Below are 27702 nucleotides of genomic sequence, written 5' to 3'. Positions count from 1 at the left end.
AATTCCATCAATAGGGGAAATCATAACCTTAGATCCTTCTCTTAATTGTTTACAACTTAATCATAGTTAGTCTTTATTTGCTTAATTACAGTCAGTCTTAGTTAGTAAAAACATCCTCAATTGTATTCAAAACGTTTGGGAAGTTGATTACGTAGAATTTTGTAAGTCTAACGAGAGTAATTGATAGGTTAATTCCTTGTGGGTTCGACTCTAGGCTAGATACTCAGATTATATTTGCAACGTCCTCTTAGTCCGTTTTATAAGGCATAGTTGGGCGTGACCAGAACACCACTAAAAAATGCATCTTATAGCCTGGGACACTGTAACCAAATATAAGAGTAAGGGAGGGCTTGGTATTAACTTAGCAAATCATAAAAACTTGGTAAACTTGGCAAGCCTCGCTTGGAGACTTATTCATAACACAATCCTTGGTCAAAATTCCTTTCATCAATTTATGGTTCCACCAAAAACCTTAAAAATACCTCCTTTATATGGAAAAGCGCGGTGAAAGGCTGGGAGATTTGTATTAAAGGTATAAAATGGATTCCCCACTCAAATTCAAACTTAAACATTTGGCAATCAAACTGGATCCCTAAGTCACCAAACCTTAGACATCTTGTGGAGGGTCCTCTCACAAAGTCTTGCAATAATCTTACCATCAAAGATATTTGGGTAAATAATAAGTAGGAGCTAGGGAAAATAACAGTCAATCTTCCCAATCAAACTAGGAACTGTATCCTAGCATTACACCCTAGGATTTGCTTAAGCGACACTATGACTTGGGATCTAAGTGGGGATCTATTTTTTTTCTTTCTAAAAGCTGTTATAAATTAATCAAACTCAGCAATCAAATGTCAACAAACTTTAGTTGGATTTGGGAAATGAGGTTCCCAAACAAGATCAAATATTTTTTGTGGAAATACCTTCACAATAAACTCCCTACTAGATCCTACCTCCACCATATTGGCATAAATATAGAGCCTACATGTCCAGAATGCAAAAATTATATGAAACAATTGAGCATATATTTTTCAACTGCAAAGCATTCCTTAATTACTGGAACATAAGGGGTTTCAATGCCTCCCCAAATGATAACATGTCTCATTGACTGCAAAACATTAGAAATTTGAAAAATACCACTCCCTCCGCTTACCTCACGTGGAATGATGTATACCCATTTGTCCTAGGGAGCATCTGGCTTAACCGAAACAACAACAATCACTCAAATACGAGCTACAACTTTAACCCAAATCACGCCATAGCCCTAGCAACTGAGTATAAGCTACTCACTGAAAAGGAACAAATTACTGTTCCTTCCCATGCAATTAAAATTGCATGGCATAAGCCTTGCCCAAACTTCTATAAACTCAATATTGGCGGTGTATTCAAAGAAAAAGATAAATTAGGGGGTTTAGGAGTTATATTCAGAAGTCATAATGGTAACTGGATCATGGGCTTCCAACATCAATGCCCGGCAACCTCACCTATTCATACTGAGCTAGAAGCACTCAAGGAGGGTCTCGATATAGCCCTAACAAAGGGTTACACTCCATTGATCATTGAAACAGACGCAACAGAGGTAATCAAACTAGTAAATTCTGGATGTGATTATCATGATATGATTATATGTACTTGCAGGTGGTTAATGCTCTAGTTGAAGCAGCCGTCAATAATCTATAACTTCAGGGAAGGGAACAAAATAGCCCATAAGCTGGCCAAAGAAGCTCTCAATGATGGAAAGGAACACCAACTCCTAGACAAACCGCCCCCTCATGTTATAAATAATCTGACTACAAATAGGGCGGAATATGTTTGTTTTGTTAAAACTATTAGTATTAAAGTATGCTGTAAGCTAGCCAACTTGGGTAGTACAAAGTCTTTAAGACGTGTAGTATATATGTATATATATATGTGTGTGTATGTGTTATCCCCCTTTTGTAAAATGTGTCTGAGAGTTCGTGGAGAAATAGGGGTAAGGCACGTGCATAAGTTGGTATTATTTCATTTACTTTTTTTCTTTTGCCTTTTTGGTCTATTTCTTTGTCTTTTTGTTTTTCTTATTTAAAGATAAGAGTTAAAATAAAATGCAAAGATAAAATAGGGTAATAATTTTTGTTGTTAATAAATGTGTTTGCTTTTCAAACCAATTTCAAATAATTATCTTTTTTCTCTAAGATTTCTAATTTTTAACTAATTTATAATGTATTGAAATATGTGATAAAATGGAAAAAGAAGTTCTATTTCTTACTAAAAATTTGATTTTTTTTATATTAATAAAATGTATTCATCACTAAATCGTAGATTTTATTTTATGAATATTTAAATTCAAAAATAATAATCAATAATTAATTATTAATTAAATATGGCTATTTTTAAGATTCCACTTGACTTAATGTGGTGCTTTTTCTTTAGCTTATAATGGAATTTTTACCTCCTATAGCAAAGGTTAAGACCTTATTTATTTTAAATAAATATCATTTAAAAAAATTATATTCTATAGATACCTTTTAGTGTTTATAGCAAAATATCTAATTTTGGGTACCTCCTACTTCTAAGCCACTATATACGATTATCTTTCTCTCTCCTTTTTCAGATTTTTCTCTCACATAATTAATGTATTTGATGTAAACTTCTCACTCCACGTTCTATCTCTCTCTAATTTGATACACGACATTCTCTGAAAGATCAAAATTCTCACCTATATTCGTAAGTTTCTTCTCTGAAAGATCAAAATTCTCCACAATTCCTCCCACAGTTTCTTCTTCAACTTCCCAACAAATTCCTCTAACCCCCCATTTTTATTTTTGGCTGTAACTTTAATAGGATAGGAAAAGAAAAAAGACAATCTTAGAAGACTTCTACNAAAAAGACAATCTTAGAGACTCTACATAGCGAGACCCAGAAAAACCCACAAGTTCAAACAAATCAATCTGACCGTATACAAAAGGGGGGACTAGTCAAAGATAATGCAAAGCACAGAAGTTGAAGAACTAGTCCATCGCTGGTAGAGAGACGAATCCTCGAAAACGATACATAACGTCTTGCCATGATTTTTGCTCGGCTACTGTACATGATGCGTGGGAAGAGTGAGATTCAGGATTTTTGCTCGACGGTGGATTCGCAGGAAATTAGGGTTAACAAAGACGACGGAGTTTGGGGCTGAGCAACTTGAATTTCTATTAATATATTTCAATGTATTTTCAATGTATCACGCTGTATTTTCATGTATTTCATTGTATTTATTGTCTTTTTTTTCATTGTAATTCAATGCATCTCGCTGTATTTCATATATTTCATTGTATTCACTATTTTTTTAATTGTATTTCAATGTATCCCGCTGTATTCTATGTATTTTATTGTATTCACTGTCTCGCTATATGCCATGAATGTATTCATATATTTTTTTTAATTAATATAATTTATGTATTCAGATGTATTATATAATTTCTCTGAAGATTGCTATATTTTTGGGGTATTTTTCGGTTGAGAATTTTTTTTATAACTGGAAATACAAATTTTGTGTGTTATAATTGAGTTTGTTGAGTTATATTAGGAGTCTATGATGTTAATTGATTCACTTTCCGTTTAAAAACAGTGTAATTCCCTGTTTCATGCCGTGAATACAGTCGAATACAATAATCTGTGTAGCTTTAATCCCATGTTTCACGCCATGAATACAGTCGAATAAACTCGAATACAACAACTAATTAGCTGGACTTCCCTGATTCACGCCTATTTTTACTACTGTACAGTAACTTAAATATATCTAATACATCTTATAATAACAGAAAAATATATACAATCTGTATTATAGCAAATGGTATGTATAATAATACAGATGTGGCCAAAACCCACTCTAGCAGACCAAAATGGCAATGAACTCAGAAAGTGGACTTAGTGGGAGCACCGGGTCGGGTTTTGGGGTGGGGTGGCAGATCTGCCGCAAAAGAGGTTCTACTGGGGTTGGGGTGAATGGGAGTGGGGGAGGGGGGCTTCAGCCAGATCATCCTAAAAATAGATTCTACTGCTAAAAATGCGATGAAGGGTCAAGAGGAAGTTTTACTAATTTTACCTTTCAGGAGCCTTCAATATCCAATCAATACAATGCATCTACGGAAAAAATCCAACAGACCTCCAATCTCATTGCTACATTTTGGTAATTTCTCTTTTGGGTCGTTCTTTTTTCTTTATATACATATGTGATTTCTGAAATTTTCTATTATTGTACATAGAATTTTTTTAGGAACCTGAGTTTACCTGTAGCTGGTCTCTTTCTTGCTAGATTGATATTACTTTATGCTAAAGGAAGAAGTTAGATCTGTTTTTTTTTTAAGTTTAATGTCTTTCTTACCCAATTAGGAAATTACTTTGATAAATTCTGTGGAGATTATGACCCAAAAAATCTAGTACTGCATATTACTGGTTTCCAGACGAAACTAGGAGGATATGGAGATTTTAATTAGTAGGAATGTAAAAGCCTTAGGAGTTCAATGTTGGAATATCATCTTTATAAAGCGCTTGTTTTACTTTTATTTTATTCTTCTTTAATCATCAAGTGGAGGAAATTGATACCCTATGGCACGTACTACTATGTAAAATAGTAACGCTTGCATGGGATTTAAACAGTGCTTGTGTTTATTGGGTATAAATTTCTTTGTGTGCGTGTAACAAGCCCTAGGGCGCATGTATGCGCAACATATTTTGACATATTTGTTATTCTTGTAACATTTGTGGCAATTGCTAATCTAATTCTAGAGTTAGACAAGTTGAAACACATAGTAGTATGATACTGATGAAGCACATATTAGTTTGGCTGGTTCAAATTTCCTCTAGCCAAATTATATTTCTATCGTTCCTCTTATTAACGATGGAAAACTATGAAGGCATTGTGCTTGTGGGTATTTATTTAATGTCTACGAAGCGATGCCATTTTGGCCAACAATGCGCTCCCTTTCCCCTTTGTGATCACAATTGTATCTTTGCGGTAATTCCAATTTCATTTGGAATTCTGAAAAATGTAATGGTCAATTTTTCGATATTTAGAAATTGTATTGGATCTAATTGATTTCTTGTTTGTATTAATCAGGATTTTTCTAACCTAGTTAAGGTTTTATCTTTTCTTTCCATCTTAGAGATGTCTAATCAATGCCGAAGATTTTACACACCAAATTACTAGATGCAATATTACTGCATCACGCATCAGTTGTGGGCCTTTTTCTTTTGGTTCCACAAGCAACACAGATCATCTTCAATTCACCCCCTCTAACTGAAACTTGAAAAGAATTTAGGGCAAACTAGGATCAAGCTTGATATAAAACTCTTGATTTTTTGCTTAAGAGCGTAGGCTAAATAAGTGAATTGCGTTTGCTCCCCATCAATCTGTACCTAGGTCATTTCCTAAAGTTCCAGAACATTATGTTTTTTGGGTTTGAAAGAGGATAATAGCAGGAGGAAAAAGTAAAAAAGTGGTACGACATGGATTTGTTATGGGTACGTGTCCATTATGGGTGTCTGGAAGTATTCGATATGGTGCATTGTGTTTTTGTTTACTATTTAGTCTACCGGACGTGGGAAAACTGGCTTCTAGTGAGGGTTGGCGCCCTAGTCTAAACCTATTAGTTTGCCTTAGTTTTAATGTATTTTAAGAATCTACAAGATGTACCCATACTCCTATATCCATTTGGCATGGCTACGGCAAGGTAAATGAATGAATTATGTCACATAGATAAAAGGAGATGTATGAATTATCTTTATTGCATAGTTAAAATATGGGCAGTGGAGAGATGGTAAAGGAAAGTTGAGGGGATACGCCACTCTGCAAAAGTCTTCTCGAACCCTCTCCAAAGACTTTTTCAATCCCTCTTAAGTTTGACAAGTAGGAGGAAGTAAATTTTTTTCACTTCCATACCAGCTCTACCGAAGAACACGAACAATAAAGTGTAAAGGCTATACTTCTCGGAGGAAATGAGTTAAAACGTCTTCCTCTCGCAAACATCCCCCGCCTTTTGTTGAAGTAACTCTAGCACACTAGATAGGTTGTTAGCTAATAAAAGGATTTCAGCTTCAAAATGCTTGTCCAGATGGGGCCATGCTCCTGCTTTTTTATGGTCCTACAGCTACTTTGCACTGAGAAGTTTTTGAGTCTTGATGGTATAGCTTTTACTACTTATTGGAATACATGAAGAGATGTATTGAGAGCAGAGCTTGTTTGCTTGAGTTTGCTAATCATATGGTGGATTTCACAATATGAAGTCGAGCCTAGAGAAGCTTATGCTTCCTTCTTTTGGAAATCCAAAGATATGACCTTTTTTATTTTCTTAAATGAATGTCATTGTACATATAGGAATAGGAGGCTACCAGTTTCTTTTTCCAATCAGTTGGACTCTACTTGAGAAAAGGGCTGAGTAACTCTTTAAACCTATAAATTTTTTACTGCGATGACTTAGAAAGTGGCTTGTTCCTCATCTTCTACAACCATCTTGTTGGCTATTATAACAATACAAGTGCCCGGTTAGTTAATTTAACCATCTTATCTCAAAGAATAACATGTGTAATAAACAAAATTCAATGACGATGCTTCTGAGCTCCTGGGTTTCTGTTTCTCTTTTCTTTTTATTATGTTCGAGATTGCTTGGCTTTATCTGATGAAGCTTATGTTTTTAGGGCTTCTCTGTACTTCAATGGGGTTTTAAGTAGCGGGAACATGCAATGTTATATGAACTCGTGAAATTTGCTGGGATGTCGCATTACTTGGACAAGAAACTGTATTTATGTGTACATAACGTCTTATATATGTTATATTTGCTTACAAGTAACAATATATCAGTTGCATTTTCTGTGGGTACTTATCGACCCGAAAGGATATGAAAAAAAGAGAAGAAGAGCAAATCAATTTCATGAAGTCCAACTTCAGTAATAAATAATTCATGCTATTTTGATGTCAAGATTGAGATATCATTTTAATGAAGGAGTATTAAGTACACAACAAAAAGAACAAAAAAAACACCGCTGCACTTCTAGTTGGAAACTAGTATTTTCTCTTGACTTTGGGATTTATGGAGTAAAGGTTGTGTGATAGAGACATTATTTCCATAACTCTTTGGAGCATTATTGTGTTGGTAGAAACGTTAGAATACATTAATGAAAGTAGAAATTTAGGAAATACTAAATTTTGAACAAGGAGGAGAGCCTTGGAGCAACGGTAAAGTTGTCTTCATGTGACCTATGGGTTCGAATCGTGGAAGCAACCACTATTGCTTGCATTAGGGTAGGCTGTCTACATCACACACCCCTAGGGGTGCGGCCCTTCCCCGGACCCTGCGTAAATGCGTGATGCTTTGTCCACCGGGTTGCGAACCGTTAAATTTTGAACAAAGCAATGTTTCATTGTCTAACAAACTGACACGATTTTCCCTAAATGGGTTACACGATCTCCAGTTTTGATATTCTTTTAGAAAATAGAGGGCTTAATAGGTCATGCTTAAGATCGCCTCTTATATGTAGCATAAAAGTTCGGCTGTATGTGCTTCTTAGATGATATGATGAACGAGCAGTCTATTAGCTAAAGACTGAGTGAGCCAGTGATGTATGCGGTTGCAAAGTTGGCCAGCACATATGTTGTAAGTAGCAAGTCATCAAGTTGTTAACTTGATAAATTGCCACATGATGGTCGGGAAATTTATTGTAGCAATCAAGTTGTACTTGATACTTGTAACAGCACAGGCAACAAGGTTCCAATTTCTTAACTTGACAAGTAGTTGTTGCACGGTAAAAAAGGTCGGTTTGGAACTTTCTTAACTTGGCAAGCCATGAATAGTATAAGTATCTTATGTGCTTCCCATGTTTTTGGAATAACTGTTAGAAGTATAATTTGATTGTTTTGTGGCCTTTTAATGGCTTTTGCCCAATTTTGTGGATTATGTAAGAAATTACTGCCATTTAGGTGAAGCTTCTAGAGAATGTATCCTGTATTCATATAAATATTATTGCGGTGTTTTGCTTGAGTAGCTTGGAAACAGGATTCAAGGCAAAACAACTGCGCTCTTGGTTACCTTTCGCTTACCCACACGTTGGGTTGCGATCACACACACTGCAGAATGTGTTAGAGCCATGGGAAATTGAGAAATAAGAATTTATTGCATTGAAAACTAGTTCTACATTGATTGAGTAAAATGGTGCAATGTAAAGGTTGATGTGGCATAGGGGACCACAAATATGAAAGGCTATTGTTTGCTTGTTGACGTTGACTACTCAACCTTTCTCATATGTCTTAAAAAAGAAAAATAACTTAAGAGTAGCAAACAAAAAAGTTTTTTTTTGTTTTTTTGTTGATAAGGTAAGATTTTATTAAAAAGCTACCAAGATGGTACAAGTTACATCAGTCCAACATCTATTACACCAAAAATACAAGTTCAAAAGACAGCTATTTATAATTTTAAAACATGTCTTCTCCTTTCAAAACAAACACTACTATTTCTTTCCCACCATATTGTCCACGAAAAAAAAGGAATTGTCCTCCATACTGTTTGTTTCCTTTTTGCCATTTTCTGATGATGCCATTGTTCCAACAAGCTCTTTATACTGTTAGGCATTACCCACTTAACGCTGTACATGTTTAATAAGAGCTCCCAACACTGTTTTGTCACCCTGCAATGAATAAAGAAATGACTGACTGTCTCTATTTCTTCTCTCACATATAAGATCTGTTGCTTAGAGAAAAACCTCTTTTTTGCAGATTCTCCCGAGTAAGACATGCTCCCTTTGCTGCAATCTATCCAAAACAAGCAACTTTAACAGGTGCCTTTGTCCTCCGTATAGCTTTCCATGGCCATTCTGTCTCATATAATCCTTGTTGTTTCAGTAATAAATTGTAGCATCCTCTGACTGTGAACTTTCCATCTTTACATGCTGCCCAAATCATTGAATCTCTCCTATTTTCTTCCAGTCTGACAGTGCTAAGGAGTTGCATCAACTGAGTAAACTCCTCTATCTCCCAATCATTGAGACCTCTTCTGAAAATCAACTGCCAACCATTACTTGAATATAAGTCTGCTATCTTCCCCTTTCTATTTGTTGAACAGCTATATAGAACTGGGAACTTTTCTCTCTGACAATCATTCCTTAGCCATACATCAGACCAGAAATGAATTTTCTTACCATCCCTCAGTTTCAGCTTTACAAATTATCTATGTTCATCCCACAGACTGCTAATAGTACTCCAAATTCCGCCTCTAGAAGAGGATTGGACTAAACAAGGAGCCCAGCTGTCTCTTTGTCCATATTTTGCATCTATAAGCTGCTTCCATAGCCTAGCACTGCCATCATTGTACCTCCAAAAAGTTGTTACCTTAACACAATGGCAAAAACGAGCTACTTACAGACAAAAATGGACCTTAGACCTTCATCATAAACTCCAAGTAACTTAAACAGCATCATGGCAAGTCAGAGTCTCAAACGGGGCAAGTTGGTCCCTAGCAGCACTTGGAGGGACCATGGCCTTGCTGCAGGGCTCATGTCATGCGTGCTCCTACAAGGTGGCTTGTGGGCCAATACTTGGCGTGCGTGCAAGGAGCAGGTGACTCCGTTTGCTGGCTGGCAGTATGGGCACCGCCTGTGTGGATGTCAATGTTCGCAAGTGGTGGGTGATATAGACACATACATGTTTGTCAGTTGGCACGACCAAGGCCAGGGGGCTGCTCATGGCACTTGGCGTTGAGAGGATTGCAGTGCCATGAGGCACTATCAACAGGTCATAGGCATGAGACTGAAATGCTGCCCATGACCTTCGTTCTCTCTATTTTTTTTCCTTCTCTGGTAGTGAACAAGACCAGTTTTTGGTTCTCTTTTCTTTTTCCTTCTATTTTACTTCCTCAATTTCAGCCAAACTGTTTTCTCTTTTCTGAATATATCTACCAAACCCATCATGTTTCAACTTTCTAATTGATTCAGTGACCAAATAAACACACAGTCAACTGATGAAACATCTTCCCTGTATCAACTACTCTAAACTTTTCTCTGTTTTTGCATCAATTCATGTTGATGATTGCATTTGTTTACAGCTTACCTGTGGTACCTACAATGATTTTGCCACACTGCTAGCCGACGTTTGACGAGACATATGAAATGGTCTCTGCTACAGAATTGCAACAATGTAAGCTGACAGGTGGGTTGTCCTTTCTCCCTGAAGCTTTTAGATCTGAACTTGGATGACTGTATATTCTTTATTCAAGCACTGTTGTTGACGAGATAACTAGTAAACTTCTCTATTTTTGCATGAATTCGTGTTGATGATTGCATTGGTTTACAGCTTACCTGTGGTACCTACAGTGTTTTGGCCATACTGCTCGCCGACATTTGACGAGACATATGAAATGGTCTCTGCTACAGGAAGGCAACAACCTAAGCTAACAGGTGGGTTGTCCTTTCTCCCTGAAGTTTTTTATGTGAACGTGGATGATTGCTGTGTTTGAACTTTGAACATATGAGCTACGTGCTGTCTATAAGGTGTACAAATTTACTGTTTTCTAGGTTAGGGTTATTCTATCTGCCAGAGCATGAGTGATAACCTTGTTATATTAAGATATCATATTCTGAAAACTTGTTTATTTGGAGCATTCCAGTTTTTATTCCTATAAATAAATTTCAAATTTTTACCTTTGTTCCCAAAAGCAGCAGCAGCAGCAACAACAACAACAATAATAATAGTAAAAGGGAACCAAGAAGGTGCTATATAGTATGTAAAAACGTAGATTTCCTTTATATTGCTGGGAATCGAGATATTCTAACGAGGTATCTAGATCATCTACATGTAGAATATTGCACCAAAAAGTCAAGCTACAAAGTTTTGTGTTTAAGTTAACGAGGTATCTAGATCATCTACATGTATAATATTGCACCAAAAAGTCGAGCTACAAAGTTGTGTCTGAGTTTATGGATTGGATAGGTTCAGTTTTGCCCTCAGAACATCATGGAATGCTGTCAAGCCAAGGAACCTAAAAATACAAGCATGAGTCGTCATCAGTAGCTTCCTGTGTACTTAGTTCAATACCCTGACAACCCAATACCACAGTAGCTCCTTCACTGATTTGGCATAGCCCAGTATAAAAAATCCGAAACATACTACAAAGCTGTCTAGCCACTTGACAATTTAAGCATTAAGGGGTCGTTTGGTAGCCTGTATAAGGATAATAATCCTTGTGTGAAACTATGTATTAAGTTATACAGCGTTTGGTTGTGGTTTTCAAATTCAGCATATTTAATCCATGTATTATTTTATACATCAATCTCAGTATAATATCTGATGCAAGATGGAATAACTAATACAGGTTTTAGCTGTACCTAGATTAAATATTTACAAAGACTAAACTACCCCTGATTTAACACATTGCCTGCCCCATTGCTGTCTTCTACCTATTATCTGAAACCTTCAAACCAGAGGCGTCTAGGAAGAATGGTTAAACTTATTGTTGCTAATTGGAAGTGAAAGAAAAACAGGAAAAATTCGTCGTGTAATCTCCTAATTTAAATGCAGTTAGATTTTACATCATCTCGTATCGGGTGTTAGAACAGAAGAAAATGGTATTCGTCTTGAGATTTACTTCGATGTAAATTGAACCAGGTTTAAACTCTTCTAGGATGATTATTTGGCGACAAAAATTTTATGAACCTAACACCTCAATTTGTGGACACTTCTCGTGCACGTTTTAAGTCTTGAGTTGTCCTAAGCTAGCACCTTACTTGTTTTTGTACCATCTTGGTACCAGTTCTAATAAAATCTTGGTTTATCAAACAACAAAAAAAAACATCCTTTGACTTCCTTAGTTCATTGTACATATACTTGTGAATTCTTGGGTTTGTTCAGCATAATGTATATCGGGTGGTTGGATATTCAAGCTATTTATATTGCAACTATTTTTTAAAAAAAACTTTCCACATTTATTTCTGATTCATTCTTTTGAACATGTGGAGGTGTGGTACTTTTTGAGTTATTTAGACATAAAGTAAGAAGATTAAGCCAAGGATTGAAGTAAGGCAGTTTGGTTAGAAGTCATACAAATATTTGACACCTCATTTATAGGATAGGTTTTTGGACAGATTTATACTTAGCCCCGAGTGTGCCTCAAAAACCAGTACAATGATTTGTGTACAGCAGATTGATGTTGCTGGTATCATGAAAACTAGGACTCTCGTCAGCATAGACCATGTGTAAACACATAATTCTTAGTCTTCTTCCCGCAAAATATCCTGCATAGCCAATTTAATGCCAATCATTAGACAAATGCACGCTGACGTGCAAATAGGAAGAGATCATTAGCCAATATTAAAAAAGGCAAACTAAACCTTGTCATGGAATTTTAAATCACCATCCTGCTTGATTGCCACTGTTGGTTTCTCCAAGTGGTTCTACTCGCAACAGGTTAAACGAAGTTGAGTGTCTCAGAAACTGTTTAGACTGAGAATTTGTACAAAAGATTTCTCCTTTTATTCATTTATTTTTTTGTCTGTTATCATTTGCCACCTATTGGATCCTGACCTAATTAAACAGCAAAATCACCTCCTTTTTCTTTTCAAAATGCAACATGTTTTCTAACCTTTGACCTTACAGTCCTTTTATTTGTTAGCTGTCTCAGAATTATACTTCTAATTTCTAATAAGTAAAACGATTCTACTCAAGGAGTTGATCTTGGATTCAGTTTACTGTTTTCCACTCTTGAACAGTTCTATCCTATTAGAATAGAGATTCTGTAATGCAGTGTAGTCGCCCTTTTTTTTTAATAAGATGGTGGTAAAGATACTCACGTTTCGAGAAGGGGTTTTTCACTTTAAGGAATGGAGTGAATCAGGGCATGTAGGTGGTCAGTTCAATTTGATTTTAGGAAGCAGTGTTATCAAAGGCGAAAAGCGCAGAAAAGCTCTAAGGTTCGCTGGGGCTTTAAGCGCAACTAAAGCGTGGGCGTTAATGAAAAAAGGTGCAACTGGAGAAAAAGTTAAAATATGTATATGTAGTCCAATACTAATAATTTTAAGGATGAATAACAAATATATGGACAAAAAAATTGAAAAAAAATAACGGTAAAGCGAAATATCAATTGTTTAATGTTGCCTTTTCAGGATTACACTCATTGGCAAGGAAAAGTGTGCCTTAGAGCCTTGATGCGACACTAAAGCACCCACAAAGCAAGGCGAAGCGCTCAACATGTTTTGAGCCTCGCTTCAGGGCTTAAGAGCGCCTTTGACAACACTGTTAGAAAGCTTGCAATTCTTCGAGTAAGGTGCAGAGGGAGGCCAGGATGAAGAGCTCTAGTTAGCAAGCAGTATACAAAAGGAACAAAAACAAGAAAGAAGAAAGAAAGAGTTTCTCAAATTAGAATTCAATAGTCACACATCCTGACTATCTTTAATAACATGGCCAGGTGTTCTTCCTCTCTGTTATGTGTATCTAACTGTCTTTCTTTTTGCTTCTTTATCTTCCTCTTTCTCAGACTCTGTTTTTGGAGTCTGCTTAATTTATTCTCTATCACGGATATATTGTGTCAGTGCTTTTCTGTTGCTTTTCTCATGTGGATTGTGTTCTTTGTTCTGCTCCTCCTTTCAATCTCTAACTTTGGGTATGTGACTGGATTGCTGCCGCTTCATGCATCTGAGTCTCTCTTCTTAGTCTGTCAGTATGCCCTATCTCTGATTCTCTGCAGTTCTGTATTGTTCTCAGCTGCATGTTCTGTCTCTGTTTTTTCTGATATGATCTCCGTTTGTCTATAAACTTTGATAGTTAAATCATTTGAGATAATTGATTGAGAAGCAACATAAATGTTGTCATTAATTGTTTGAATTTATCGTTGAAAGTACTCTTAAATTGCTGCACTACTTTGATGAAACATGTGTTTTGCTCTTCATTTCCCTATTAAAGCATTGGAGATTTTGTCGATCTTGTGTGTTATTCACTGAAGGCCCTGAACTAATTTAGCTTGTACACTTAGGGTGTGTTTGGTATGGATGTTTGGTTGGCTATTTTAAATGTTTTGGAAAACATGAGAAATGAACTCAGTTTCCTCCAATTGAAGGAAATGTTTTCCCTATCAAAAGAAGGGAAAACATTTTTCTAAATTCTTTTTCAACCTTCTCCTCCATATTTCCCATCCCCACCAACCCACCCCCACCCACCCCATCCATCCCACCCCAACGTCGCCCACCACCCACCCTAAATAGAAATATTATTAAGAGTACTTTCTTTTCATGTTGGAAATAGAGTACTTTTTTTTATTTTAACAAATGAGGATATTCTTTTAATGATATAGATAAAGTATTTTCTTTCATTTCAACAAACTAGTATTTTTTTTCCTGATGTAGAAAAAATATTTTCTTTTATTTTAACAAAACGAGTACTTTCTTTTCATGATGTAGAAAAAGTATTTTCTTTCATTTCAACAAAATGGATACTTTCTTTTCATGATGTAGAATTTTTTTTTCCTTTCATTTCAACAAACTTAGTATTTTCTTTCAAGGTCTCAAGTTCGAAACCCACTGGGTGCAAACAATTTCTGAGGGCCATCGGACTGGGTAAAACCTGAATTAACCGTGGTGCACTTGCGGGAAACTCCTTGCCGAGGGCCTGTGCACCCCCGAGATTAGTCGGGGCTCTTAGAGACTCGGACACCCGGTGCAAATCAAAAAAAAAAAGTATTTTCTTTCATTCAACAAAATGAGTAATTTCTTTTCATGTTGTAGAAAGGATATTTTGTTTTCCAACAAAAAAAAAGTATTTTCTTTATAGTTATCGAGCTCAAATTTCAACGTTGTTCTTGTGTAAAATAAAGTAAAGTAGCACATTAGTTCCTTTGGGTTTATGTGAGTTTTGAAAAGAATAATTAAATTCTTGAAGAAAATAGATCCCCGAAGGGGGAATTGAGGGGGGGGGGGGGTTACGAAGTATAAGAAACATGAGGATTTTGGGGAAGGTGAGTTGATGAGAGTAGCATAAAAAATTATTTTCCTAAAAATATTTATACTCTCTAACCAAACTAGAAAATATTTTTTGAAATTTTTTTTCACTCACCAACCAAACAAGGGAAAATAAGCGATAAAACCACTCATTTTTCATGGAAAACATTTTCCTAACACCCTTAATGTATTATAAGTTTCATTTTAAGGCCACAGTAGTATCTCTTTTTACATAGAAATTTCCACTACTGCATTGAGAGTAGATGTACATTTATAGTAAACCTAAAAAGTAGGGAATAGATGAGGGAATCCATTTTTGTCCCTGGATAAATTGTCTGACTGTATAGGTCGATGCTATTGTGGAGTTGTCAGTCACCTTTGCCCACTTAACCCTCCCTGATGTAGTAGATCCTGGTCCTCTGTTTCTAAATTCTAGATAGAATGGTCTGATGAGTGGCTGATCATCAAATTGGACCCAGCCTTTAGGATCAATAAGATCACCAAGGAAGGTTTGCATGACGACTGTACGAGAGAAATTGCCCCATGGCCTTCCCATGTAAGTTTTGACTATTCTCTCCTCTTGCTGCAAATCTGGTGCAGCTTGTATTGTGCAATTTTGCAGGACTATACCCGTTGGTCTTGTCTCTAGTGTCCTACCTTGTGCCGTTATTGTGTTATACTGCTTGTCAAGCGGCTTGCGTACAGTGATGTTGCAGTTTTGAAAGACAGCCAATGCATCTCCAAATATGAAATCAATGGTTCCAACAATCTCGCAATCCCGATAAAACTGATGGCCAAAGTGTGTGTTTAATGTGTCTTGATAGCCCTCAAACCGGCATTGATAGAAGCTACATTGATCCCCATTAACCTTTAGTGCAACTGCCTGTTCCTTCTCTGGCACCGCTGAATTTCTGATGGTCAGACCTTGTGCCATGAAACCTTTGGCATTCACTGCTTGAACATTAAAAGAAATACAGATATTAGATCTATGAAATTTACAGTTTATTCTACGACCAGATAATAATCGTAATATAAGTAGTTCAGTCTAGAGTAGACAACTTACATACTGTTGCAGTATCCCAGGTTTTAAATCCATCACCGTGACTCTTGTTTCCGGATATGATGGTCTTCTCTATCCCATCACCAATTAGGGCTATATTTTCTTTTCGTTTCTCAATGACTACATACTCATCATATTCTCCTTCATTCGCCTTTATGTAATATCTCTCTGTACTGTAGTTTGGGGCGGCCAAGATGGCAGCCATGATAGTGTTGAAGTCTCCATTGCCATCTTTTGCTACAGTCACATTAGCCTGTATTGCATGCCCTTTCTCCCCCCAAGAAAGTAACAAGAAAAAGGCAGTAGCTACCATCACTGTGATTAAAGCCATGCTAAACTCTTTATGCTGAGAGTGCCTGACTTTGAAAAGTGGTTTTTGGGAGAAAACCTGTGGAATAATATTTATAAAAAACATTAAAAAATAAAAAAAATCCTAAGGCATGGCATAGAGTGATGATGTTAAAAGGAGATGGGGTAGATCTAAAATTACATGGAAGGGAGTTGTCTCAAAACACCATAGGAATCCATGCAGACCTAGCGAAAACTATGGAGCAATGGAAGAAGAGATCTATGTAGGCGATACTTGTTAGTTTGTACTATGTTTTAGTCCGTGATTTTCAAGAAAACACTGTAAGTTTGCGGGGGGTTCTAGCGCCCCCTGAAGTAGTTCCAATATGTGTTAGTACCTCTTACGCAGCAAACACCACTATAAACTTGGCAAGTCATGACCACACACCGACCCATGTAAAAATACTAAAAAAAGGTATTACTCAAAAAAAGGAAAAAAACAAGAAGAAAAAAAAATGTATTTGTTTATAGCACACCCCCGTCCCTTTCCCGATAAACCCATTTCACAGTCAACCCATCCCTCTTCCATTCCATCTTTTCCATCATCCTACTCCTTTTTATTGTTTTGACCTTATAAAAGAAAGAAATAAAGATGAAAAGAAAGAAAAAAACCCTGTTCGTAACCCCGTTTCTCACCACCATTAACCCCTCTGATTCTTCCTCCCCATTCTCACCATTTTTTCGAGAGAGATCTACTTCCTTTGCCATCCAAAAAGTGGCCTCTGTTTTTTTCTTATTTCCCATATTTGTGGATTTTGAGGGAGCATACATAATCGATCTGGTTTGGAGCTAGAAATGGGTCTTCGGGTATTGATGGCATCTCTTTGTAAATGGATTTGGGATTTTGGTTATTGAGAGGGAACAATAATCAAGAAGAAAATGGTTGAATTTGAACTTCGAAGAAAAGCTTATGGGAGAGTGAACTCAAAGATATATATGTTATGTTTTGAAGATTGCCGGAAAAGTTTCCTCCGGCCTAGGTTTCTGGCATTGAGAATGGTGGTGAGAAGGAGAGAAAACGAAAAGAAAAGGAAAAGAATAAGAAAACGTAAAAAGAAAATTAAAAATGTAGGAAAACACCTTTATAAAAAGGAAAGCTATATGGCAAAAATACAGTGTTTTGAGCTGTTTTGTTTTGTTCTCACGCGCTCTTCTCACATGCAAAATGGAGAAAAGGCCCAAAATAGTCCTCTAAATGTGAACTTCCACTCAAAATAATCCCTATACTTTGAGGCCGAGCACTAACAGTCCCCCATCTTTCTACAATTCACATGTAGTTCTAGATTACTTTTTCCATCTAAAACTGACTGGTATACTTTCTGTCTATGGAAGGAATGTGAACCAACCCAACTCTGTTATCAAATATGGCATTACTAATGGATTCAATTATGCTGATGGGAGGTCGTAGGTAATCGGTAGAATAGGCGAGATGCACACAAGCTAGCTAGGATACCACTCTTATTAAGAAAAAGGCAGAGAGAGAGAGAGAGAGCGCGCGCTATGCGGCGCCACCTGCGATGGGAGGAGTGAGTGCAACAGTGAGGTTGAGAGAAATGGAGGTCTATGTCATGGCCCATTTTAGGGCTGTGACCAGCGCCTAGGAGCTAGCGCCCCAAACAAGCCCTGGTATCTTACAGAAAATTGGACATAATCTCTCATATTTTTAGGACTATCCAAAAATTTTCCAGCCTCACAAATCATCAGCACAACCAATACCCAACAAAAACAATCCATAGCCACCATTTGTTTGCAACACAACATGATTGTTCATCTCCAAGATACGGTAAGAAAGTCTAACACGAAATCATAGGTTCATAAAAGCCAAGATACGCATGAACTAACTAAACAAATGAACAACACAAACTGCATATAAAATTGACTAACGGAGTGACTCTAAAATTTTAAAAAATAGGAAGATAACAAATAAAACTCTATGCTCATGTTACCATTCTCAAAAATAAAAATAAAATAAAAAATATAATAAAAAACTCTTTGCTCACGCGAACCAATGTGGGGCTCATTAGAACTGTCAACTCGTGCGTTCTAGCTTGCTAAATCCTCATTTATGTCAACTGTTGTCTATGAAAAAAAACATTAGCTAGGAGTGAGTCGCAAGCTTAGTGAGTAATAATGCTTAACCACAACCATTTTTAATGGTGACAAGCCTAAAAACATGTCTGTTTACAATTTTAAAAGTATTGTCAATGCCCTTTCTCGGATACAGTAACGGTATAAGTCATGTCATAAATAATCATGTAAACAGATTCAAATAATAATTTAGTATTAAACGAGCATTATCTTACCCCTATCACAAGTATAAATTCTACGGAGAAGGGCCAAAACTGCACCTAATCTATTGGATAAGGTCTAAAAATGCCCTCTGTTCACCTATTGGGCTGCAAATACTCTCACTGTTATCTTTTTGGTATAAATATATCCCTGTACAATTAAAAAGTTCCAAATATGCCCCCTTGCACTTGCAGCGGAAGCCATGGTGGGATATATTTGGACCTTTGTAATTGCTTAGGGTATATTTGGATTTCAATTGTTTAAGGGTATGCTTCAAATTATTATATTTGTTGCTGAATATGTATACTTTACTCACTTTGCATAAGACAACTATTGAGAAATATAAAGAAGTATAGGCTAACAAGATAATATTAGTATATCATATCTCTGTAGAAGTGAATTGTCTCTGACGAGATTAAAGTAATACAATCTGGGATAAAATCATCGACCAAAATGGTTTTAATTAACTATAAGTCTAAAAGAGCTAAAGCACAGTCCAAAGTTATCACATGTTGGTAAGTTTTGTTGCCTTCTAACTAAATTTATCGCTTCCCCTTGTTTATTATTTCTCTCTCTGGTATGAGTATTTCTAGTACTAGTCATTTGCTTACACAACGACTGAATTGTCAGAAATAGTTTTTTCCAATCTTCAAATAAAATTAATCTTTGTTTTATTAGCTTCATGTGTTTTATTTTCTTGAATAATATTTTAATTTAGTTCTCTTTGTTTTCTCGTCAAAGGAGATATCTAGACTATGCATACACATGCATCTTTATCGGAAAGATAAAACGTACTGAGCTACACATGTAATAATTTCAAGCATATCCCTAAACAATTGAGATGGTCCAAATATATACCTCTAAGCAACTAAAAGGTCTAAATATACTCCACATGGCTTCCACTGTTAGTGCGAAGGGCATATTTGGACCTTTTTTTACTTATCTTGGGTTCTATCTGAACTAGAAGATAAAAGTGAGGATATTTTGAGAGTCTAATAGGTGAATGGAGGGCATTTTAGACCTTGTCCAATAGATTAGGGGCAGTTTTGGCCCTTTTCCATAAATTCTGTAAATTGTCATGTCAAATACATATGCTTGGGAGCTTTCCATGAATGACTAATTGGTGTGGCTTCGTACCTTGAGAGATAGCCCGAAGAATTAGGAAGATAAAAGAAAGAATAGCGAAAAAGGTGGATACCCCACAATAAGATCCAAGAAAAGCAGAATTGGAAGACCTTTAGTAAGTTGTTTTTAGGTCCAAGCGGGTGAATTGGAAATCTTCTGAATGCCTATAGGCTGCAGAGTCTCCTAAGATTTCACGAGGGAAAGGTAGCCAACCTGGGATACATTGTGTCAAGGCATAGGGTGGACTGTATAGGTAGATTTGATTGTGAAAGATCTATTACTGGATAATTTATAAGTAGAGCCAAAGAGTGTGAACAATACAAGTTCACAAAAATATCAATTAGATGATTAAATATTAAAATTAAGTATAAAGTAAAGGCTTTGGTGATAACCGTGGACTCCTTCGCCAAGAAGTCAAATATAACAGTTGTCCATACTCAATGAAAGTCGATAATGGTATGCTAGTTCTATCTTCCCACTTGCGAAGGTTTGTAATAGTAATCCAGAAATACTAGGTGCACTAGGTCTAACATACCGGCCGATAGCTATGGGATCTGGCAAAGTCTTTCCCCAAACTTGTCTTTATATATAGTAAAATATTTTTGTATCCACTTGCGAAGGTTTGTAATAGTAATCCAGAAATACTAGGTGCACTAGGTCTAACATACCGGCCGATAGCTATGGGATCTGGCAAAGTCTTTCCCCAAACTTGTCTTTATATATAGTAAAATATTTTTGTATTAAACATTATCAAGATAGTATAGGGCATTTTGGTTCTTATCAAGCACACTATATATCAAACTCTAGCAAAAGCAATTTTCTAGGTATTAAGTAACTGTAAAAATCATTACGGTAACGATAATCACTTTTTAAGCAACGGTAAAACATGTCTACTAATAGTGAGAATATTTAAAATAACTGTAAACATCTCAAGTAAACGTTTCGATATCATATCATGCAAAGGTCTTGTCCGCATGCAAGATTCCAATCATTCGGTAACACACTCTTTTTTAAAATCATGTGTAAATCATTCAAGTTATAAAAACACAAGTTACAGTAAGGTCACTACTCACCGTACAGATGCGTGTAACTCAACTGTATCCTCCACGAGCAATCCCAATGTTCCCTTCAATCAATCTGAAATCACATCATATCAATCTCGTGTCAATTCCCTTATTTGGACTAATTCGTAACTAATATAGTCTACCCATTCCTTGGGATATAACCATCAACTCCCTATTCCTTGGTTTACTAGTATCTAAATGAAAAGGAAGATGAATCTCGTTTCTTTGTCTGTTCTTATATTTTTAAATTGTTATGAAATCTCCAAAAACAAGGGAATTTGACTTGTTTGGACAACAAAAGTAGTACTTGCTGTGAAGTGCTTTACAAACACTCAACCCCTTCACATGTTGCTATATAAAATTAACAGAAGCTTCCAATAGCAATCTATGAATGTGCCATACTGAAAACGCTCCAACTCCCTTCTCTTGTTTCTATTCACAGTTGGCCAATATCACTATTTAACTCAAACCATTAAAACTATATATTATCATATAGGTGAAAAAAAATACCTTGAATTTCTGAATTAATTGTGACTGGGAGTGGCTTTCTTGTGGCACCAGGTTGCTAAAACTGCAAAAGTTCTTGTTGATTTCTTGTTTTTTTTTGGGTTGTTTTGAAGCTTTTACAATCAAAGCTTCCACCCAACTCTCTCTTCTTTCTTTTTTTTAGTTTTGAAGTCTGATGGTTTTTTAGCTAATCACTAGTATGCCCTCCATTAGTTAGGGGTATTACATTTGAAGGTTGAAGGACTTGGGCAGGTTTCATTAGAACTTGGGCAAAGATGAAGTCTGTTTTGAGCGATTCATTTGGGTGAAAATATGGGGTGATTTGGGATACTCTGTTGGGACGGGTTAAGTTGGGCTATGACTAAATTGCCCATCACTAATACATCTCATACCCAACCCGTTAAATTCTGGACGGGTTGGGCGGGTCGTATGTTTTCCACCCTTAGATTTAGGCACTAGAGAGGGTATCATGTAACTTTGTTTTCTCGAGTCTTTGTGCTCAAAGGATTTGGATTTGAGTTTGAAAGTTTTCTACCTTGATGCTTTTTCCAATAAATCCATGGTAATTCGTAAAATAGTCGCAGTTGCATCATCACACATCATTTTTTGTCAATTTGCAGCCATCGATGACAATTTATTACTCAATTAAATCATTTTTTAAACTCTTATATTGAAGCGGAATACAGATGCTTCCTTAAATAGGAAATCTGAGTGAAATTTGGGGTGGAGATGATACTCAGAAATGACAAGAGTGGCTCCGTGTATGCTCATATCTATTTTGGGAATTAGTTGACTTGCTTTTGGTTGCTATTGTTGTGGTGAACAAAGTATGAAATAACCAGGGAAAATAACGTCTCAGCAGATTTGATCGCTGTTAGAAGTCCTTTAATATTGTATTATGCATGGTTTTAGAGAAGGGATAATGTGACTGATGAATAATTAGGTAAGAAGGCTGCATCAAGTACCTCCAGGCTGATTGTTTTTAATAAGTTGCACTGATTAAGTGAACTTAGAAAAGATTTCTACGAAACATGGTTCAACTTCCTTGTTTTAGATCTTCTCATTCTTCTTGTTAATGTGCAGAGGGAGTCTGCTCTTCTTACTTTACATTTATTATTCGTTTTGTTTTTATAGTTTGCTTTCTTGTAATTGGGGATTATGATGTGTTATAAATAGTATCTCCGTTTAATTTCTTGCTTGTTGAATGTTAAAAGATGACTGTGTGCTCTTTTAATTAGAATAGAAGGCCGAGCTTCATGTTCCCCTTCCTATGTGATTTAAAAAATAGCACACCTAAAAGTTTAAGGTTGAAACGAGGTGGCTCTTTAATATATCAAATAATAAAGAAAGCTATTAAGGGGTCGTTTGGTTTAGAGATAAGCGCCGTGATTAGTAATGCAGGGAATATAATGAAGGATTAGTAATGTAGAGATTAATAATGCAAGAATTGTATACTGTTACAAATTAGTATACAATGTATTATTTCATATTATTTGGTTACTTCGGTTGGTGTTCTCAACTCAAATGAATTTTTGTGCCTTATTTCAGATAGATATTGGAAATGCCAATACAACCCCAATCTCATTGGTATGTTTTTTTTTGGGCAGTTAGTTTTTCCATACTATTTCCATATATCCTCTGTCTGGTTTCTGTAATTCTCTGTCAACGTACATAGATTTTTACGGGAACTGGCACGTTTTTGGACTTGGTCTCTTTTCTTTCTCTTTTTGGTAAGAGTGATGCTGCTATCTTGTGCCAAAGGGTTATGGGAGAAGTAAGGGACTGGGTTTTTTAGTTTCATGTCTTTCTTACCCAATAAGGAAATTATTGGGAAATTACTTGGATAAACTTGTGGAGATTTTGATCTGGTAAAACCGTATACTATTGGTTGTCACAGACGAAATACAACATTTCATATTGTAGGGACGATAATAGCCTTAGCAGTTCAATTGGGATGTTATTGTACTGTATACTAGTGTGTACTGTGTACTGCTATAAAGTGCTTTTGTTTATTTGTTCAAATGGAAAAATTGGTACTCTTCGGCACATATTAGTAGGTAGAATACTAGGGCTTGCTGGGAATTTGATCTTGGTTTGACGCTCTGACGTGCTTGTGTTTATTGGTGCACAATTTTATGTTCAATTGGTAATATACAATGAAGTGTGAACTTTTTTCTCTTTACATTTTTGATAAATTAAAAGCCAATTACAGGTGACTTTAGTTGCAAGTTATGGATTGCTAACCTATAGAATATGGTAATTGACGTGTCATGTGAAATTACACTGATTGTGTGAAACTTGTGCACAATGCTGGTGTATATAAGTTAAAACTCCAAATTTTTATGTACGGGCAGCAAGCCCTTGGGTGCACATTTGTTGTGTAATGACTAATGAGCCCTCGAGAAGAAGCAGTGCGCGTAGGAAGCGAAGCGCTGCACTGTTTGTTGTACCATATTAGAGATTAAATTTGAATATGTTTATCTAAATGAAAACATCAATAAAAAAAACCGTTTTTACCGCCAAAAAAAGAAAGAAAGAAAAGAAATAAGGAATCGAATTTGAGTTAGATTCAATCTTTGAGGCATTGAAGGAATTGTAAGGCTTTTGAAGCCTTTATTCCTCGGAATTGAGCGGCTAGCAAGAATTAAGTTCAATTTATTTAACATCGTTTCCGATGTAATCAGCATTCTAGAAACAAAGTTTCCTGGTCGCTTCCCTTGTGTGGAAAGTTTTGTAGCACTGTGTTGCAACAAAGTGTATCCATGCGAATTGCTTATAGGTTTGAGTATTTTAGTCATTCTCTTTCCGTTGAAATAGACTGTATTGTTAAGCTAATAATCCAACTAATTGGTCAGCGGACATTGCTTTGCAAATTTTATTATAATAATGTTTTTTTTCTAAAAGCTTACACATAAAGTATACTGGCACTGTCTAAAAATAATACAAAGTAAATATTAGTTTGAAACGTAACGTAAGGCCTTAGAACCAGTAGTCTCAAACTCAAATTGTATTACAAGTTAGTGAAAATAGGGAAACACTGCTTGTGTGAAATCATCCGTAATTCACAACTCAGGCTAATAATTAAATGTGCTAAACGCCTAGTCTTGCACACTATTTACTAGGACAGTGACATATACCTGAACACATGCCATATTAGTGAACCAATAATCAATTATCCAAACGAACATATGATATCATTGGTATGGATATACCGTCCATTTTGTATGTAGTTTTGGTGGTTGAAAAGATGCCAGAAGAGGGGCTGAATTTAAAAAAGAATAAATTTTACTTTATCCTCTTTTAAGTGTAGGAAAACAATTGAATAGGAACGTTAACCGCCTCCACCTTATGTGAGAAAAAACTCTTACGTTGTGAAAATGGTCCATGAGCTGAAACAATGGGAAGAAATAGATTAAAACGCCCAACAAATTGTAAAAGTCATGCAAAATAAGTAAACATGTTGCCTCCATATTTAGACGCTGAGGTACTTGACTAGCGTTTCAATGATATTTGACAAGATTTACTATGTGAGATATTTTTTTTAAAATAGCATCCGGCAAGATTTTTGGGAAGTTCGTTCCTGGCGATTGCCATGATTTCTTATTTTATATTGGACAAGATTTTCTTAATAACAAGTTATAATGATCTTTAGGATTTTTGGTCAAATTCTAATAATTACCATGACATGTTGTATATTAACATAGTGATCACCAGAAGAAGAAGAATCTGACGATGTACTAAAAATGCTGATATTTTCTTAATCAAATCAAAATTATAATGGGGATTCTGCTGTGTCCATCCAGCAAGAGACTTAATTTTTCTTTTGGTGTTTCGGTTATTGAGTGCTTCAAAACAAAGAAACAAAGCCCAGATTCCATAAGCAACTTTGCGGCCTAGTAGCACCAATCAAGAAGCTTGCTAGGTGCAAAGTTTAGGTTCATATTCCCCTCAATATTAAGGTTTTGGCAAATCTATCTAGCTATATTATAATAGAAATTTATTTACCATTTTTATTTAGATTCGTAATTAATTACATTTTATATTCATATTTACTATTTATGTACGAAACCATAAAAAAAAAAAAAGATATCTTAACTTAAGCATCCCAATCTCTTTCCTTCACCAACCCCCTCCTAACAAATTCGAATTTCATCTATTTTCAAACGATTTTACATTCCATTCTCTCTCCTTAATACTTATCAGCCAAAATTGCTACTTCTCTCACACTATAGACGAAAATGGCAAAAAATTGTTTCTAATATTACAGTAGCAACGGATTCTCCATTGACATTCACTAAAAAGTTTTAAAACTTTGAATTCAATATTTGAAATTTATGAATTTTGTGATTTATTTGGATTGGGTGTTCTTGCAAATGATGGAGAATATACCTTGTAGTTTATATCTCAATTTTAAGGAAAATTGGTTAAGTGTAGAGTTGGTTTTAGGTAAAATTTCAGATTGAAGCTCAAATAAAATGAAGTTGTAGGTTTTTTATGATAATTGTATGATAAATTTATCACAATTGTTTTAGAATTTTGTCACAATTTTATCAAAATTGTACGTTACTTGTATCTGATACATCAATACCTAAAACAATGCTTGATACAATACTAATACAATATTATATCATATTTTAAGGTTACAGTTGTGATTGAAACTTGAAGAGGATGAATATCACAACTGTATCATAATTTTTAAAAAATGTATTGCAGTTTGTATCACGTATATTGATAATTGTATCAGTATTGTTGTAATGACTTGATAGGTTGTTTTGAGTATTAGACCTTATTTTCGTGTTCCGAGACCTCTCATAGCTTTATTAGATGTTATATGACTTGCATGTTACGTGAAATTTTAAAGAAAATATGATTTTTGGCTTTAAACACAACTTGAGTTGACCACGGTCAACATTCTTGGTAAACGACCTTGGATCGGTGTTTTGACAATTCTGGTACGTTAGTATGATATTTTTGGACTTGTACGCATGTTTGGTTGGGGTGCGGGATGACTCGAGTGAGTTTCGATGCATTTTGTGAAAAATTATAAAAATGAGTTTCCAAGTTGAAATCTTGAGTTTTGATGATCAATTATTGTTATTTGATGTTATTTTGATGATTTGAGGTAGCAAGCAAGTTTATATGATGTTATTACATTTATGTGCATATTTCAAATTGGTCTCGGACCATTTTTGGACATAGATGAGTGCTGGTTTTTCTTTTGGTGTATAGTACTACGCGATCGCGAAGGGAAAAATTTAGGCTAGGGCTGGCTACTCTTTGCGAACAAGAGAGATAGGTCACGAACGCGGAGCACTGGGGGGATTACCCTTTGCGATCCCGAAGCATTGGGGGGATTACCCTTCGTGAACGCGATGGACCACTCACGAACGTGTTGCTTTGGGGAGAGGATAGGGAAGCAGGATGGTCTTCATCGCGAATGCGAACCTGGGGATGGAACGCGAAGGCATACTGGGGAATAAGCTTTCGCGAACGCAATGCGGACCTCGTGAACGCGAAGGCCAATTGGCCAGTGCTCTTCGCGAACGCGTCAGGTGCTTCGCGAACGCGAAGAACACCTGACGCCCAGCTATTTAAAAGCTGAAAGTCAGGAATTGGTCATTCTTCACCATTTTTGAAAGCTAGAGCTCAGACTAGAGAGGATTTTGAGGAGATTTTCATCACAACTTCATTGGTTAGTGATTTTTAACTAGTTTTGATGTATTTCCATAATCACCTATTAATTTTTAACCTTAATCTATGAATTTCATAGTAGAAATTAGGGGTTTTAGGGTAGAAATTAGGGATTTTGCAAAATTGAGATTTAGACCTCTAATTAAGGTCGAATTACGAAATAAATCACATAACCAGGCTCGAGGGTGAATGGGTAATCGAGTTTTGGTTCGAATCTCGGGTTTTGACCAAGCGGGTCCGGGGTTGACTTTTGTTGACTTTTTCTAATTTCATTAAAGATTGAATCTTTTTCACTCGTGGGTAGTTTCTAAAGCTTATTTTGAATTATTTGAACTATATTTGGCTAGATTTTATTAGTTTGGAGGCTAATTCTAAAGGAAAAAGCATGGTTGATCACTGATTTTGTTGCAGGAAGAGGTAAGTGTCGTGGTTAACCTTGGACTTGAATGGATTATTTGCTATTTGATTCATGTATGGGGACGGCGTATATACAAGGTGACGAGTGTATATACGTAGTCCCGGGTTAAGCATGTGGGTTGGAATATTTATTTATTATTTTCAAGTATTTCACGCATTCGTTTAATCCATGTTATTACTTGTTAAATGCTTTACTTGTAAAATTCATGCCTTTATTTGTAACATACCTTAATTTCTAATTGTTTCCATGTATCAGTGTCTTTC

The 27702-nt window shown here is 35.9% G+C and overlaps 1 protein-coding gene and 1 long non-coding RNA gene across 6 annotated transcripts; one reads left to right on the top strand and one right to left on the bottom strand.

Moving 5' to 3' along the window:
• Positions 3952 to 24104, top strand: LOC109228562. Of its 3 annotated transcripts, none has more exons than XR_002068400.1 (6): positions 3952 to 4156; positions 8735 to 8796; positions 8945 to 9637; positions 10059 to 10162; positions 10307 to 10410; positions 13111 to 13583. It is a non-coding gene; the product is annotated as an uncharacterized LOC109228562 (long non-coding RNA). The 3 variants fall into 3 exon arrangements; XR_002068399.1 differs by lacking the exon at positions 8945 to 9637 and adding an exon at positions 22879 to 24104 and having other exon boundaries at positions 3958 to 4156; positions 13111 to 13412; XR_002068398.1 differs by lacking the exon at positions 8945 to 9637 and having other exon boundaries at positions 3958 to 4156.
• On the bottom strand, positions 15106 to 22872 carry LOC109228541 (pectinesterase-like). Of its 3 annotated transcripts, XM_019393683.1 has the most exons (4): positions 21334 to 22872; positions 20833 to 20896; positions 16001 to 16385; positions 15106 to 15888 (listed from the first exon to the last, which is right to left on the bottom strand). In XM_019393683.1, exons 3-4 carry the CDS (start codon positions 16326 to 16328, stop codon positions 15209 to 15211), a joined length of 1008 nt encoding a protein of 335 aa, XP_019249228.1. In that variant the 5' UTR covers positions 16329 to 16385; positions 20833 to 20896; positions 21334 to 22872; the 3' UTR covers positions 15106 to 15208. The 3 variants fall into 3 exon arrangements, with proteins under 3 accessions (XP_019249228.1, XP_019249220.1, XP_019249212.1); XM_019393675.1 differs by having other exon boundaries at positions 20833 to 22872; XM_019393667.1 differs by lacking the exons at positions 20833 to 20896; positions 21334 to 22872 and having other exon boundaries at positions 16001 to 20384.

The sequence above is a fragment of the Nicotiana attenuata genome, chromosome 1 (genome assembly GCF_001879085.1).
Source record: "Nicotiana attenuata strain UT chromosome 1, NIATTr2, whole genome shotgun sequence".
NCBI classification, from domain to species: domain Eukaryota; kingdom Viridiplantae; phylum Streptophyta; class Magnoliopsida; order Solanales; family Solanaceae; genus Nicotiana; species Nicotiana attenuata.
Note: the sequence above shows the minus strand (reverse complement) of the source record. Positions and strands in the feature narration are given on the sequence as shown.

Coding starts and splice junctions, on each gene's coding strand:
- LOC109228541 (XM_019393667.1), bottom strand. CDS start 16,412: ATGTTTTTTATAAATATTATTCCACAGGTTTTCTCCCAAAAACCACTT. Junction 15,889..16,000: donor CTGGGATACTGCAACAGTAT/GTAAGTTGTCTA, acceptor ATGTTCAAGCAG/TGAATGCCAAAGGTTTCATG.